Source organism: Lactuca saligna, chromosome 7, assembly GCF_052625555.1.
Source record: "Lactuca saligna cultivar CGN05327 chromosome 7, ASM5262555v1, whole genome shotgun sequence".
NCBI lineage: Eukaryota > Viridiplantae > Streptophyta > Magnoliopsida > Asterales > Asteraceae > Lactuca > Lactuca saligna.
In genome coordinates this window covers 5,718,223-5,733,410 of record NC_136423.1, presented here as the reverse complement: position 1 = coordinate 5,733,410, position 15,188 = coordinate 5,718,223, and the positions used below count along the sequence as shown (strand labels likewise).

General features: G+C 32.3%; 2 protein-coding genes across 3 annotated transcripts; one reads left to right on the top strand and one right to left on the bottom strand.

The window, feature by feature from the left end:
• The first annotated feature begins 4,355 nt into the window (after nucleotides 1-4,355).
• On the top strand, nucleotides 4,356-6,534 carry LOC145003946 (uncharacterized). Its single transcript, XM_078962844.1, has 2 exons — nucleotides 4,356-4,635; nucleotides 5,243-6,534. Exons 1-2 carry the CDS (start codon nucleotides 4,440-4,442, stop codon nucleotides 6,358-6,360), a joined length of 1,314 nt encoding a protein of 437 aa, XP_078818970.1. The 5' UTR covers nucleotides 4,356-4,439; the 3' UTR covers nucleotides 6,361-6,534.
• A 3,046-nt stretch (nucleotides 6,535-9,580) lies between these two features.
• SSE1 (shrunken seed protein (SSE1)) lies at nucleotides 9,581-13,884 on the bottom strand. 2 transcript variants are annotated; one of them, XM_078964703.1, is made up of 8 exons: nucleotides 13,475-13,884; nucleotides 13,009-13,066; nucleotides 12,383-12,608; nucleotides 11,311-11,582; nucleotides 10,969-11,219; nucleotides 10,776-10,843; nucleotides 10,636-10,697; nucleotides 9,581-9,815 (listed from the first exon to the last, which is right to left on the bottom strand). In XM_078964703.1, exons 1-8 carry the CDS (start codon nucleotides 13,541-13,543, stop codon nucleotides 9,754-9,756), a joined length of 1,068 nt encoding a protein of 355 aa, XP_078820829.1. In that variant the 5' UTR covers nucleotides 13,544-13,884; the 3' UTR covers nucleotides 9,581-9,753. The 2 variants fall into 2 exon arrangements, with proteins under 2 accessions (XP_078820829.1, XP_078820830.1); XM_078964704.1 differs by having other exon boundaries at nucleotides 12,993-13,066; nucleotides 13,475-13,516.
• Between the last annotated feature and the right edge of the window lie 1,304 nt (nucleotides 13,885-15,188).

The following is a 15,188-nucleotide window of genomic DNA, read 5'->3' as shown; positions in this document are numbered from 1 at the left end:
ATAATTATGTTATCAAAGCATTTTCGAAGAAATATATTTTTATTCATTTTAAAACATTTGGGTTGTCATTGTCAATACAGAAACATAAGCATAAACAGAACTTACATTCATTATCACCAGTGATTTATATCTCCTTAATCTCTCAGTGTAATGTGACTTCATATCAACACATGTGATATAAATAAACTGAGTGGGTCAGGTTGGGAAACTTGGTGAGTACAAAGGGTTTTCAACCCAAAATAATATAATTATTATGTTTAAACAATCAAACAATCAACTCAATTACCCATCCCCATTATCTTCTTTACTCTTAAGGATCTACCCTAAGAATAAGTTATTCCTCGTTCATTTATTCCTAAGGATCATCCTAAGGAATCAGCATGAAGTCCATCGTTGCCACGGTTTACACAACGGGCACTAAGTCCGCATAGTCGCCAGGGTTTAGGCATCAAGTTTGCATGATCACTAGGGTTTAGGCATCAAGTCTGCATGATCGTCAGGGTTTAAGCATTAAGTCTACATGATCGCCAAGGTTTAGGCATCAAGTCTGCATGATCGTCAGGGTTTAGAGTACACCGGGTGAACACATCGTTCACAACACCTACAATTTACGAGTCTGCTAGTGTTCCACGAGAGTGTCTAGAATAGTTCGTGGTTGTCATCCATACTCTGCTAGATGATGGGGCCATAATTTGGGAAAAACTTCTCATATTGTCCACCTCTCACCCTTACCTCGTGGTCTATAACACCTCTCAACTCATCATCCAACTCATATTCCATCTATTACATCTACCCATATTTTACCCCAACATTATCGTCGATATAAAATACATATACAGTTTAAACCATTTAAAACATGTATAAAATCGTTCATCCAACATAGACAGCGAGTACTCAGATAATATGCACACATAGCACGTAATTAATATAAAATACTTCATATCTATGTGTAAGATGAAAGTAACTATGCACTCACTTGTTAAGGTGGTGAATTGACACTCCGACAGCACTTCGTTACTCTTTAAACAATTATCCCCTGACGAAACCTAATATCATTGCCACTAGAGTTTAGTCTAACGTTTGATGAGACTAATTAATAGTCTAGCTATTATTACTATTATATAAGCGTTAAAAAATACTTATATAACCCATAATAATAGCCCAAATACTCCTTATAAGGTCCTAATAACATTACTATATTGAAACATAAGCTATACTAAAGATAAGGTAGGCATAGCTCACTTACAACGGGTTTTCTCGAAAACCGGGCTCTGCCGGAGCAGAGTTTCTGAGCCAAGGGCTCTTCTTTTCGGAGTCATCAGGTGCTCCGGGGCTTCCGCCTCGTGCTATGGAGTTACCCTAGGCTTTGGGGGGGGGGGGGGTAGGGAGGCTTAGAGAGAGGTTCTACAGAGAGAAAGAAGGGTTTGAAGGTGTGAGGAAATGGCATGAATGATAGACACCTCTATCTATAGGCTGGAAAACAACTCTACTGGTCGAGTAGGTCCTCCTAATCGTCGAGTCCATGCCACATGTCACCTTCTGGTGGCTTGCCTTGGGGAGAAAGCCTTGGCCCATATTCAATCACGTCACCCCTTTTGCAGCAGCACCCTGCCGACTTCTAAATCCCGTAACTTTCGCATACGAGCTCCGTTATCGATGTTTCTTTATATCCACGCATAGGTAAAAACGAGATCTACAACTTTCATTTAGACTCCGTCGGCTAATTATCGACCGATCTTAAATTTAAATGTATGAGGAGTTTAGACTGTTAAAACGTGACCATACACTTCCTCGATTTATGATTATGATTTTTGGGAACTCTTATATGATACTATTTTGAAAACAAATTGTAATAACTTAATGATTTTTAAATGTTTTAAAAAGTTCAAATTTGGCATGATTTTTATGGATGTTACACAGTAAGGCCCTTTTTGCATACAATTCTTGAACTTTTTGGACCAAATGCAATATAATGAATTAAAGGGTTGAAATTTGAAGTACCTTATCATCAGATATTACAAGCTTAAACCATTAAGTCATTTCCTTCAACTACAAGAGCTCCAAAGCTCAAATCTGATCCTTCCCATGGTCTTGATGGGTAATGTTTCCAACTTTATCCCTCAACCCCTCCACAAGCCAAAGTCCCAACCCTAACCTTTAATGGTAACTTAATACATCAAGACTCATATTAAGCACCCAATCCTTAAATTTGTACCTCTAAAGTTTCTAGAAGGATTTCATACTTCTAAGGGACCTTAAAATTGTGGCTTTATAAGCCCGCATGACCAATGCATGTCTTTTTCCATTTTAGGTAAAAAAATAGGGTTTAATGGCCAATACCCCATGCATGACATCAAAACTCGATTATAATTCAGATCCAAGACAGTAAATGCTCCATTTGACTTATGGGTTCATAAAGTTACAAACTTTATGAGATCCCATTACTTAAATCCACCAAAACAAGGAAAAGGGGGACAAAATCCAAAGATCTAGCAACATGGTAAGAAAAAGGTTGAATCTTGGACACTCACCAAGGTCTAGGAGATATGCTAGCTGAATAAATGATGCTTGCCAAGCAACCACCTCACCAAAAGTTTCCTTCTCCTTCAAAAATCACCAAAAACACCAAGAATTAGCTCACAACTTCAATGGAGGCTAGGGTTATGGTTTCTGAGGTTGGGAGGAAGATGAAGGTTGAAACCCCAGCCTTAATGTTCTTTATATGGGGTCCAAATCCCGAAATTAGGGTTTTTTCAACACCTGCCATGTCGTGGCGGGTTATTTAAAACCCGCGATCCAAAACGCTCCGCCACGTTGTGGTGATACTCAACCACATCGTGGCCACACCAAATAAAGCTAAAACATAAAAGTTGATTCATATGTGGACCGGATGTTACATAACTTAGACTATAATTCAATTTGACATCAATTTGTCATTAACTTGCATCAATTATGTGAATAGAACTTGAAACCGAATTGTTTTACTCTTATTTCTAGTAATTATTTTATTGTATATTAGTTTAGTTTATTTGCTTTCAAATTCTCCATACTTACTTTTTATGCACTAGAATAAAACATGATTATTTTGGTGTATTTATGTATTAAAACTGAGTCCCTGATGATCGATCCTGTTTACCACTGCTACTATTATTTTTAAATCATATGTGCAAATAGAAAATTGTTTTTTGATGGATTCGACACCCATAAAACACCACTACCATCACCCAGTTCGATAGTAGTGGGATGAGTGAGATTTTTTAGAATAAATTAGAATGATAGTGGTATTGTCAAAAAAGAAAAATAACTAATCTAATAAAAATGAAATTAAAGAAAGTTAACTAAAAGAAAATAATCATGTAATAAAGTATTATTTATTGATATATAAATACTATTTATTAAAAATAAAATTTATTAACATATATGAATCCTATAAAAAAAAGAGTTGATCCAATAAAAAAGAAATTATAAAAAAATTATTTTAAAGAAATTAACAATATAATAAAGTAATATTTGTTAATATTTAAATATTATATATTAGAAGTAATATTTATTAACATATACTAATCTGATAAAAAGAATTAATCCATTAAAAAGAAATTTAAAAAAAATTAATAAAAAAAATAATAATCGTAATATTTATTAATGTATAAATATTATATATTAAAACAAAATTTATTAACTTATAATAATATAATAAAAAGAATTAATCTAATATTTTTTTTAAAAAGAATTAATTAGAAAAATGAATGTATCACAATTGAATAAAATTAAAAAGAAAAGATGCACAAATGATCATTGTATTTTGGTTGAGAAATGGTATTTGTGAGTAAAATTGTCATTTTTTTTAAAAGTTAATAACCAAAACTATTAAAGTTAAGGTTTTTAGTCCAAAAACACATAAAGTATGCAATATTAGATCATCATTGATTCCCCATCAAACATTTTTTTTTTACTATAATCATATAATTTTGATAAACACAAAGATTATTTTTCAAATTGTCTAGATTTTTTAATTTTGGTAAGGAGCAAACTCACAAGTATATTTGATATGAAGCGTTTGAAAACTTCTAACTTATAAAATTTGATAAAATGTTTCATTTTGAACAAAAAATATTGTTTGACGCTACAAGCTTATAGCTTAATTTTAAATAAAACGTTTCAAATCCAAAAAGTACACCGTGTATTTAAGAAAAGTTATCACCTACAACTCCATACACTATTTGCTATAAGATATCTCCTATCATCTAGTTTTGTCACAGGACAACAAAAGACATTTGCTGAAAATGATTTTAAGATTTGAACTTATTCCTGAAAAAAAAAGAAAATAGAGACACATGGCTCATTTGTAGTTTTATTATAAAATAAAACCCTAAACCGTCCCCAATTTTTTCACGCTACCATTCCGTTAACAACGCAACAACTTGGAGGGAGAAATTAATATGTTTCAGAGCCAAAATCATTTCCAAAATTTTCATATGTTGTCGTTCCCGCTGCCCATCTCCTCTCTCAAGATCCAACCCATTCCGATTTCTCCCTATCTGATTCTTTTCGTCTTTCTGCTTCAACAATCCAACTCAGCGGAGAGGAATCGCGGGTTTTGGTTAGCTAGTCTCCCCACTCTCCAGTTTCAATCCGGTAAGAACATCTTTCAGTTTCGTGATTTGTGTCGACTTTACATCTTAGTTTTATATTCTATAGTGTTCAGTTTTGAATTACTTTTATTATAGAGGCTTTTTTCTTTCCTCTTATCTTCATGTTTACTACTATATCTAAACGACTAAACCATTATAGCAATCTGCTTACAATTTCAATAAATGTTATTAGTATTTAATATTTAATATTTCATAGGTCCCTGTAAATGTTATAGTTTTGTGGAAGCATCTGATATTTTGGCGAGTTACGAGTATGGTTCATTTTTTTTAATATAAGCAGAAAAATTCGTCTTTGTGGGGCCCCATATTGTAGATATGCACTAACACTTATTCTTCTAGAACATTTTTCCTTTATTAGTATTTCTTATGTTTGTTTTCACTTGAAGATCCATTTTCATTCTAGTGTTTTTTTCTCTCCATTTTCTTGCAACATTTTCACAAAATCCGATTATTTGAAAAGGGTAGCGTCTCTACTCGTCACATACATGAATGTTTGTGCCTGTTTACAACACAGCTGCTTCTGGACCTATTGTGAAATTTCATTTAACAAGATCTCTTAACATTTATTTTTTCTCTTTTTGTAAATGTAGGAATGAATAAGCCAAAAAAGACAACTAGAAATCAGAATGATGATGATGCATCTATGGAGAAGAGGGTTAAGACCTGTCGCAATGGTGGTTGGGGACATTGGTCAGATCTTAACCATCAGCTGCTTTTTGTAGTGATGATGCAACTGGGATTTTTTGATTATTTTTCATTCAGGGGAGTTTGTAAGTCATGGAGATCATTTGCAATCTCTAACAAGAAACCATTTATGGATTCCAAACAACCCATGACCTTGCATGTGACTTGGCGTGCTTATAAGAAGCCCTGCTATTTAGAAGACTTTGAAGGTAAAAAGTTGAAAACCATTCTTCCCCGTTTTGCTGGTGGGGTCTGTGTTGGATTAACTTCTGGTTACTTGATCTTCTTTGCAAGGACAAGCCGTGAATTCTGGCTTGTCAACCCTATCACAAGGCACCAACTTCATTTCCCTGATTTCCCCACCGAGTTCAACTACCCTAGCGAACTAGATGTCAAGGGTATTCTTGTCTTTTCACGTTCACTACATCGGTGGGTGTTTCTTGTGATACGCAAGTTCTGGAGTAAAATATGGTTTTCTGTATCGGGTGAAGGAGATTGGGATTCTGCCTCTTTCACAGATTTATCCTTCACTGATTTACGTGCTTTCAAGGGGATGATATATACCCTAAACTTCAACCGGAGTAGTAATTCACACGAACTACATGAACTGAGACTTAACCCTGAGCCTGAGTTGACTTTAGTTGAAACCAAGAATGCTTTGAAGTCCCCCCGATTTCATGAGATGGAGGTTGTAAGTTCAGGTGAGAACTTGTATGTGATGGATTGCCTTCGACCAAAGGATAATCCAAATGATATCTATAGGTTTCAAGAACTGGATTTTGATGAAATGAAATGGGTGACACGCGAAAAGACAGTTGGAGAAAATGCATCTTTTCTTAGCAACTTGAAGCATGGTGTTGCTGTGACATCATTGTTTTGGGGGAGTGGTGGGCAATGTCTGTTATTAGGTCACAATGCAGGAGATAAGCTGAAACTGATGGTAGCAGAGAGACCAAATTCTTTTACTACCCACATGTGGTACTTCCCCCATGAATGTTTGAATGTTGATCGTGTAGATGATTGATAGATGTGTTTGTAGTAGAGTTTGTGTTCGTGGAACATTTTAAGATGTTATGAACCACCATTGTTGGGTTTGCATGAATTTGGTTTAAGATTTTTGGGGTTTTGGTATTGTTGATTTGGAATTGTGTTTTTTGTTGCTATTGAATTGGGAAATGATAAAAGTTATTGATTTGAAGGTGGATTTTGAATTTGGTTTTAAGGTTTTTTTGAATGTTGGAACTGATACAAGTGAGATAAAGTGATAGACTTGTTAGCATTTTATCTTTCAGAACCACCATTGTTGGATCTATATTTACAGTTTTTTGTGAGCAACCATCCACCAATATATGTAGATTGTATATAAAACACAGCTTACGGGAAGACTCTTATGCTAAATTATGAATCAATGCATATCCATTTTGAGCCTTGAAAAAAATTACATTAGACTCTCCCAGTTCCGAAGACTCTTTTGATGTCAAGCATACTTAAACCCATATCCAAACCATTACACAATATTTGCATTTTTTTTTTTTTTTTTGCACCAAAATAAAGTAAATTTTAGTGTAAAAAGTGATTCATCTCCAAACCATAACATCATTTTTAACACCAAAAAGAACATTTCAATTATATATAATTTTTTCTAAATTATATATGGATTTTGAATAATACTCTTATATTTATTAGCTTTTTACAAATTTGATTCACAACTTTTTTTTATTGCACTAGCTTTATAGACTATAACTAGACAATAATAACCAAAGGAAATTATTCGCATATAATTAAATTCGAACAAATTATCCTACTTACAAAATGAGCATTTTATTACATAGAGAAAAATAACACCAACTTTGGTGTTTTGCATATAATAACTAAAAATACATAATATTATACAAAGAAAATACATAAAGACATGAAGTAAATAAAAAATATTACATATGAAATATCATTATTAAAATAAAGAACTAAAAATACATACATTCAAAGTTGAAGGACCCGACATTATAAAATGTTAGATATAAAGATTTCAGAATAACAATAACACTTGGATATTACTTGGCTCGTGATTATATCACTTTTTGAAATCTATAATTTATCCCTTGTACTCTATGATTGCATGAATTCAAAAGTGAGATAATCCAAAAAATCTTATTTGGATTACAGGCCTGATCCAAAATTATAAAACACGCAATACCTTGTGATGATTGTGTTCTTGAGAGATAGAGAGTTGTTCACGATCAATTCCATGTACATAAATTATCAACCCTTTTCCGAGAACATTCACCTTGCATCTATACAAGGAAGGAAAATGGTTAAATGTTGGTTACACTATATTGGTGGACACAATCGATGTCTACATCATCATGATGTCATCAATATGTTTTGGCGGGAAAATATATGTCGAGACACCTCCATATGTCTTGTATGCATTTAGGACGGAGTTGTTGGAGTCATTTTCATCATATGTTCATTCACAACACTCACTATACCCAATATCGACAATATTGCATATATAATGAAAACAAGAAAAAATGTCTTAAGTAGAGTTAATTTTGACTTTTAAACGTCTATATTCTACCTTTTAAGTGTCCAAAAATATTACTTTTGGGATGTTTTTGTTACATGGAACGAGATTGGAAACTTCTTTGATTTCTTTTAGATGCTTCCATTATCTTTTAATTAACACATTGTACTTCAAAATTTCTAACGATTAAGAAAATTGTACTTTCAATTTTTTTTCTTACATCTACTCTAATAAATGAAAGTTTCTTTTGCCACATGTCACACTTTCATTAATTTGCAAAATGTAATTTTGTGATTATTTTGAATTAAGTTCTTTTCCACATGTCATTTTATGGGTTTTTCTATTTTAATAAATTCCACATAATACTTTAATATAAGCATTATAATAAATATAGTAATAAATGAATATTAAATTATTAGTGGACTTACCTTCTTATTTCAAAATTTTCAAATTAAAGCTCATTAGTTTTTTTAGTAGATTTATTTAAATTTAAAAGATAAAAAAATAAATTTTAATGATTCATTATTTTTCTTATTTTCTTATAAGTACACAGTTCTTAAGTATTTAGACCTTTATATATTTTTTAATTAACCCGTGTAATACATGCGTCTTACACCTAGTATGACATTATACTTTAAAATATGTACCCAACTAATGAAAATTGTTTGGTATATACCAGCCCACCTTAATAGTATTATTTGTGGTACTAATTTCCTAGTATTATTTGTTGCATCAATTTCCTGGATTCGAGACATTTTAGAAAAAAGACCATACTTTTCCGAGATTGGTCCCAAACGTCGTTTTATTTTTTGTGTGGTTGGTTCTTTACACACCTAAAATGACAATCATACCCTTTTTAATTGATTTTATATTTTCCTTTTAACTAATGTTAAAAAAAAAAAAAAAACAACTACCCCAAAACAAACATAGAATCCTAAGGAGAAACAAGATCAAGAACTCACCCCATAAATGGAATTTGAAATCTTGTGTGGGTTTCATTTTTGAAACTGACACCCTAATTTGCTTCGGCAAGGGCTAGCCTCAGTGAAGACCGAAACCATGTGTGTGTGGGGGGGTTCTTGAATCGCCTTCCGAACCTTGATGAACACACATAATCGATTTCAGATTTCAAGCTTCATCCATGGTTCTTGACGATTTTTTATGACAAATTTCAGATTTCAGATTTTTTATTTTTATGATGGGGCATCCGGTGGTGGAAGGGATGTAGTGGATGGTAATGTTAGATCTGATTCAGTTTTCTGGATATTAATTTAAATTAAAAAAGTAAATAATAAAAAAACAGTTAAAGATAAAATAGTAATTTCAAATCAATTATGAAAGAATATGAAATAGTAGAGATTCGGCATAAGAACCAAACGTATTGACGCTTTGATAATTGCACCTAACAAGCGCATAATTTTGTCTAGTTGTAACAGAATGTTGTTTATTGCACCCCTTACTTGGAAATTAGACACTAGTCCACTACATGAAAGAAGAACACAAAATATGCATTTAGACCAACAGTACATAAACATACTGGTTTGGGATATTACAAACATTATGGACTTAAAGGTAGATATTGAACTTGAGAATGTTTTCATGTAACTATCCTGCCAAATCTCAAGAATGGCAATAAAAGTTAAAACAAAAAGGGTGAATGATGTGTTGCTATTGTTTTACGAAATTACAACCATACATTGCAGTTGCAGCCATTTCAACATGAAAACAAGAAGGCCCGATGATTTCAACAAATAACTTGTAGATTTACAATACAATGATCCATGGATTACATCAAGAAAATCATTCTCTTCGAATTTCACAAGCAAAGCAAATCATAGGGGCACTTTAATTTGCTTAAACCAACATAACATACAATTCTGTTCCATTCATGAATCAAGAACCAGACATGTAGGTGTAACGTGTTTGGGCTCCAACCAAAAGTTCAATCAACTTTGCTGCAAAACACAAGAAAATAACAAAGGGATTGGCTAAATAAACACATAATTTACTAAAAACAACACCCCTTAGTCAAATTTTATTGATATTTGTTCAAAATTTATTTATTAATATTTATTGTATAAAACAATTGTACATATATAAAAACTGTGATTTACCAAGTATATGTCATGTATGTCGATATACTTTTATTATTGTAAAATAGAAAAGAGCTATAAAACATAATTTATTTATTGAATGGATGCCATGTATGTATCTTTTTTTAAATGGAGATCGTCATTTAACTTAAGATGGTAAAAGAATGGATGACATATACCTTTTTTAGTTGTTCTCATAATTTGTAAAGTAAAAAATTTGACTCCATGTTTTCCACATATTTGGTAATCCGTATATGTTAAAAAGAACTAGAAAGATTCTTAAACAATGAAAATAAAATACGTTTCAATATATAAATAAAAACAATGATAAATAATAATCTGATTTAAGAAAATATATACTTAATTTACAAAAAAAAAAAAGAAAAAAAATTTATCAACTAATATATATATTAAACCCATTAAAAAAAGGCTTAATGATCAAAAAGTTGATGTGTGAGAGTTTGAATGTAAAAAGAGTTGACTTTGAGTAGACAGATTGTACTGCATTTGGCTCGGCTCCCATGAAAGTGAAACTCGGACTTTTGATTGATGCCAATATGACTAAAATTGCAATTTTTTATCCCGCAAAAAATGTGGGACTGGGACTCGCTCTCGCTCTCGATCTCTCGTCTGTGCAAAAGACATAAACGCCCTCCTCATCGGTTATTCAAAAACAACAAACCTGTAAGAAACCCAACAACCGGGACATGCTCCAATGTTTTTCCCGTGCTTTCCAGTCTTTGCCTGACAATACAAAGCCAAATCAAAATCCCATCACAAAAATCAATAAATAAAACGATTTTACAAATTATATATTTATACCGTGTGTATTTTGCGAAACACGGATCTCTCATGAGGTAAAGTGCCAACAACAATTTCCGCCTTCTCAACTGCATTTTAATCAAACCGGAACAAATTAGTAAGTAGAAGTGAGCCGTTTTTGACTTTTTGTCAAATGACTAAAATACCCTTCTTCATCATAGCAAACTGCATAAAACTTTAACGATATGTTTACCTCGTCCTTCTCGGGATCGGATAGAGCAAGTTTGGGGTGTTTTTGACATGTGATTGATGAAGTCATCCCGATGATGTCAATAGACAAAGAAACCAACCAAGGCAGCCATGATTTGACTCCGTATTTTCTTATCAAAAGAACATATACAAGCGGCCTTGCAATGAACATTACTTCCCCCATCAAAAATAAACTTCCAGAAATACCCTTTTCGGACAGAAAACTCGACATTGTAGGTCTCTTTATCTCCGTTTCTGTAAGCCATATATTTTCCAATTAGTCATTCATATTACAACATTGCTATTTCTTGAATTTAAACCAATAGTAAAAGAGTCTGAAAATCACCTGGAAGCTCCATAATTGCACGTTGATGATGTTCGACCCTTCGAAACCATGTTGGATCGGAAAGCATACGAGCATTTTCACCGAACCTACTCATTGCAGAGAGAGCTCTTCCTTGAGGAGTGAAATGACCATTTTGCCCCTGCTGCAATAAACGTCCACGCACATCCTGTTGTTCCGCCTCATTTGTAGAATTCCCATCGTTCGTTGTCTCCCCTCCATGCAATAACATCTTGTACCCACTATTTCGCAATAAGGCTAATCTAGCTAGTACCCTGATCATGGGTAAAAGAGTCAAATTATCTGATATCTTGACAATATAAACTATAAATTCAAAACATTTTTGATTTTCAGCTTCAAAATTCACATCAAATTTCATGATTTATTTGTGAGCAATAATCAACCAATATATATATATATATATATATATATATATATATATATATATATATATATATATATATATATATATATATATATATATATATATATATATATATAAACACAGCTACTGGCTTAGACTCTTATGCTAAATTATGAATGAATGCATATTAATTTTGAGCCTTGAAAAAACTAGATTTGACTCTCACAGGTTATGCAGACTTTTTTAAGGGTTGTCAAGCATGCTTAAGAGTTAAGGATAATACATAAACACACAAAGTAACAAATATTACATACTATGAAATATCATTATACAAACAGATAGTAAAAGGAAAGTTTAATACCAAATGTGGTGTAAGAAACAGTGATGTGTAGGTGATTTAACACCAAATTTGGTGTAAAAATATGTTTTGGTGTTGGGTTGGAGCCAAAAAAAGTAAGTTTGACAGCTGACATTGTAAGGTCAAACAGTCCACTGTTTGACTTTGATAATTCATAACAAACTTTTTAAATTTCGAAAAATTATCAATCATAAATCAGAGCATGTACGAAACACTACTTATGCAAAGATCTGATGCTAAAGCAACGAACGAATGCATATCAATTTTGAATCTTGAAAGAACTAGATTTGACTCTTAAAAGTCAAATGTTGACTTTTTCAATAAGAAGTTGGTCATAGAGAGACACTACTTACTTTGTGGCTTCTGTAACAGCAAGGAAATTCCATCTATTGTCATCACCATAGAAATGTTGTGCCACAACTTCAACCAAAGTTTCCACATCTTTCATCAAAGTCAAAAACAATGAATATGGAAAAGAAGAGGCCTCCATATGTCTTGTATGCATTTGGGATGGATTTGTTGGAGTCGTTTCAATTATATGTTCATTCACAGCAGTCACTATACCCAATATCGATGTTACTGCATAACAAAAAAAACATGTCATAAAGAGTCCACTTTGACTTTTAAACATCTATATTTGACTTTTCATGTGTCAAAAAAATGTTAGTTTTGGACTGAGTTTGTTGCATGGAACCAGATTGGACTGTAACTTTATTGGAGAGGACAAGATTCTAGGGATATTTTCGATGAGGATGAAGAGGGCATTTATGTCTTTTCAGTGGGACAAACTTTTGTCATTTTTTGTCCCATTGACAACAGTCACACTCTTAGCCTCAATCCAATGTAGGACAAACACAGTGCGTGTACTTGCTATGTATTGTGAGTCCAATGTATGACAAACACACTACAATCCTTTTCTGTTTTGGCGTTAAAAGATGATAAAAAAAAGAAGGCAAATGTTACCAAAATATCACAAAACCTGCTTCTGGTACTATTTCTGACTCGGAAAATCTCTCTGGGAGAAGCCATGTCAATCCCTGAACATTCAATGGCGTATTTTAAATACATTAAATCCTAATAGGGAAAGAGTTCATAATGATTTATGATGAAAAAGAAGTTTTAAACGAACTAAAAAGTTAGTAATTTCCCGTTCCCTTAATGAGAAACACGTTATCATCATCTGTAGTCAGTACTCCATCCCAACATCCCCACTTTTCAAAACTTGAATTAGGTTTTAAACTTTCATAGTAAAACAAGTCATGTTGAGCAACTAAAACTCGGGACAAAATGTTGTAGATTTAGAAGCACAAGTATAACACACACCATCAAAAACGATTTACAATTCCCAATTCGCAAAAGCAACTATCAATAAGCCTCAAAGAACAGATGAATTTTGAAGATTTTTTTTTTTTTTTTTTATATTACAAGATATTCAGTAGGCTTACGTTAGCAAGAGACTCTAACGAATGGACATACTCCTTGTTCCTCCGAACCCATCTTTTATAAGCCTCCATAGCTTCGAAGAAACTGTATCTAACTGAACCCCCAAGTCAAAATCCTCGATCCTTGATTGACTAAAAAGTCAATTCTTGCTCGATTCTTAACTGAACAAGAGTCTGACTTCAAATCTATGGAGATTCAATCGCGTCTCGTTTCAACGAAGTATTTGTGCAAAAAACCCACATGAACGAAATACTCAAAGTGGAATCTTTTCTGAATGCTTAGTCAATTTGGATCAACCCAGACGAAAAAGGACCAGAAAGGAATCAAACCCTTTTGGTGTTGCGATTTGCTGATTTATGTATTTGGTGATGAATGATTGATGACGTATGCATAAGATAGCCTTGAAAGGATGAAAACTTGAAAAGGGTTTTATATTTACAGTTACACCCTAATCTATTTTATACCATTTGTTACATAAAATTGATTTAGGCGCCCCATTCGTAATTATGCACCCAACATCTCACCCACATAAATAATACATAAAACTCGTTAAATGTGCTATTGCTATTGCTAGTGTTTTCGTAAAATTGAATATGAAAAGCATAGAAATTTACAAATTTAGCTAAATATCTTAATGATCTTTTTCAAAAAAATAGACAAAAAATCAAGTTTTTCAGAAAAGAATGATTGAAATTATAGGTTGTTATGCCACTTGTGATTTCGTCAAATATAAAATATTTTTTTCTCTTGAAATCGCAGATAGCCTAGAGCTACCTGCGATTTCCTCTAATCAATTTTGTTTTTATTTTATTTTATCTGCTTGTGATTTTCGATGTACTTATAAATTTTCCGGATGAATATTGATTTTTAACCATTGAGAAGGTTGAGAGAATTTCTTGAAGTTGAATGAGAGTTATTCTAGCTTTTTTAGGTTTGAACTATACAATATTGAGGTTAAAAATAGCAGTCACCGGCCACTATTTGAAATCTCGGTTGTCGTGGTAGTATAACATTTTTTAATATTATATAGAATTTATATTTTGTTATATATATAAGAGTATTAATCAGTAAATTATACTTCAATGTTCAACCTAATTTAGTTAATTAGTACTTCACGTCTTCAACACAATTACCAAGATAACACGTACATGTTTCAAGGGAAGTAATCACATGCACATAATCACAATTTTATTCAATGGAATGACAAAAAAAAATATATTGTTTTATATAAAACAGACTAAAAAAGGAATTTATTCAAATAACAGTTATAGTGTCACTATAATGGTGATAATAATCACGGTAAATCACAACGCTAATAGTGTCATCGCTATCCCAACCGTTATTTTGAAAATTATAGTTCTTTACCTCCGCTAACCGTTATAATGCCTCAATTGACTGCATATGGTTTGAATACTTCCAACCCATGAGTAGAAAATGGGCCAAATTCATAGCCCAACATAGTGGCATAGCAGTTGGGAAGTTTAATCTCGTGTGATTTCGTTGATTATTCTATGAAAAATATTTTTTTTACTATTTAGTGAAAAGGCATTAATAATTTTGGCTAAATTTGTAAATTTCTCTGAAAGGTAATTGGATGATTTGTAAATGCTTACAATATAATTCATTTATAACTATATAATAGTTAATGACACATATTGTTACAATATAATTCATTTATGCCTATATGAAACATTTTTTAAATTATATACGTTTAAA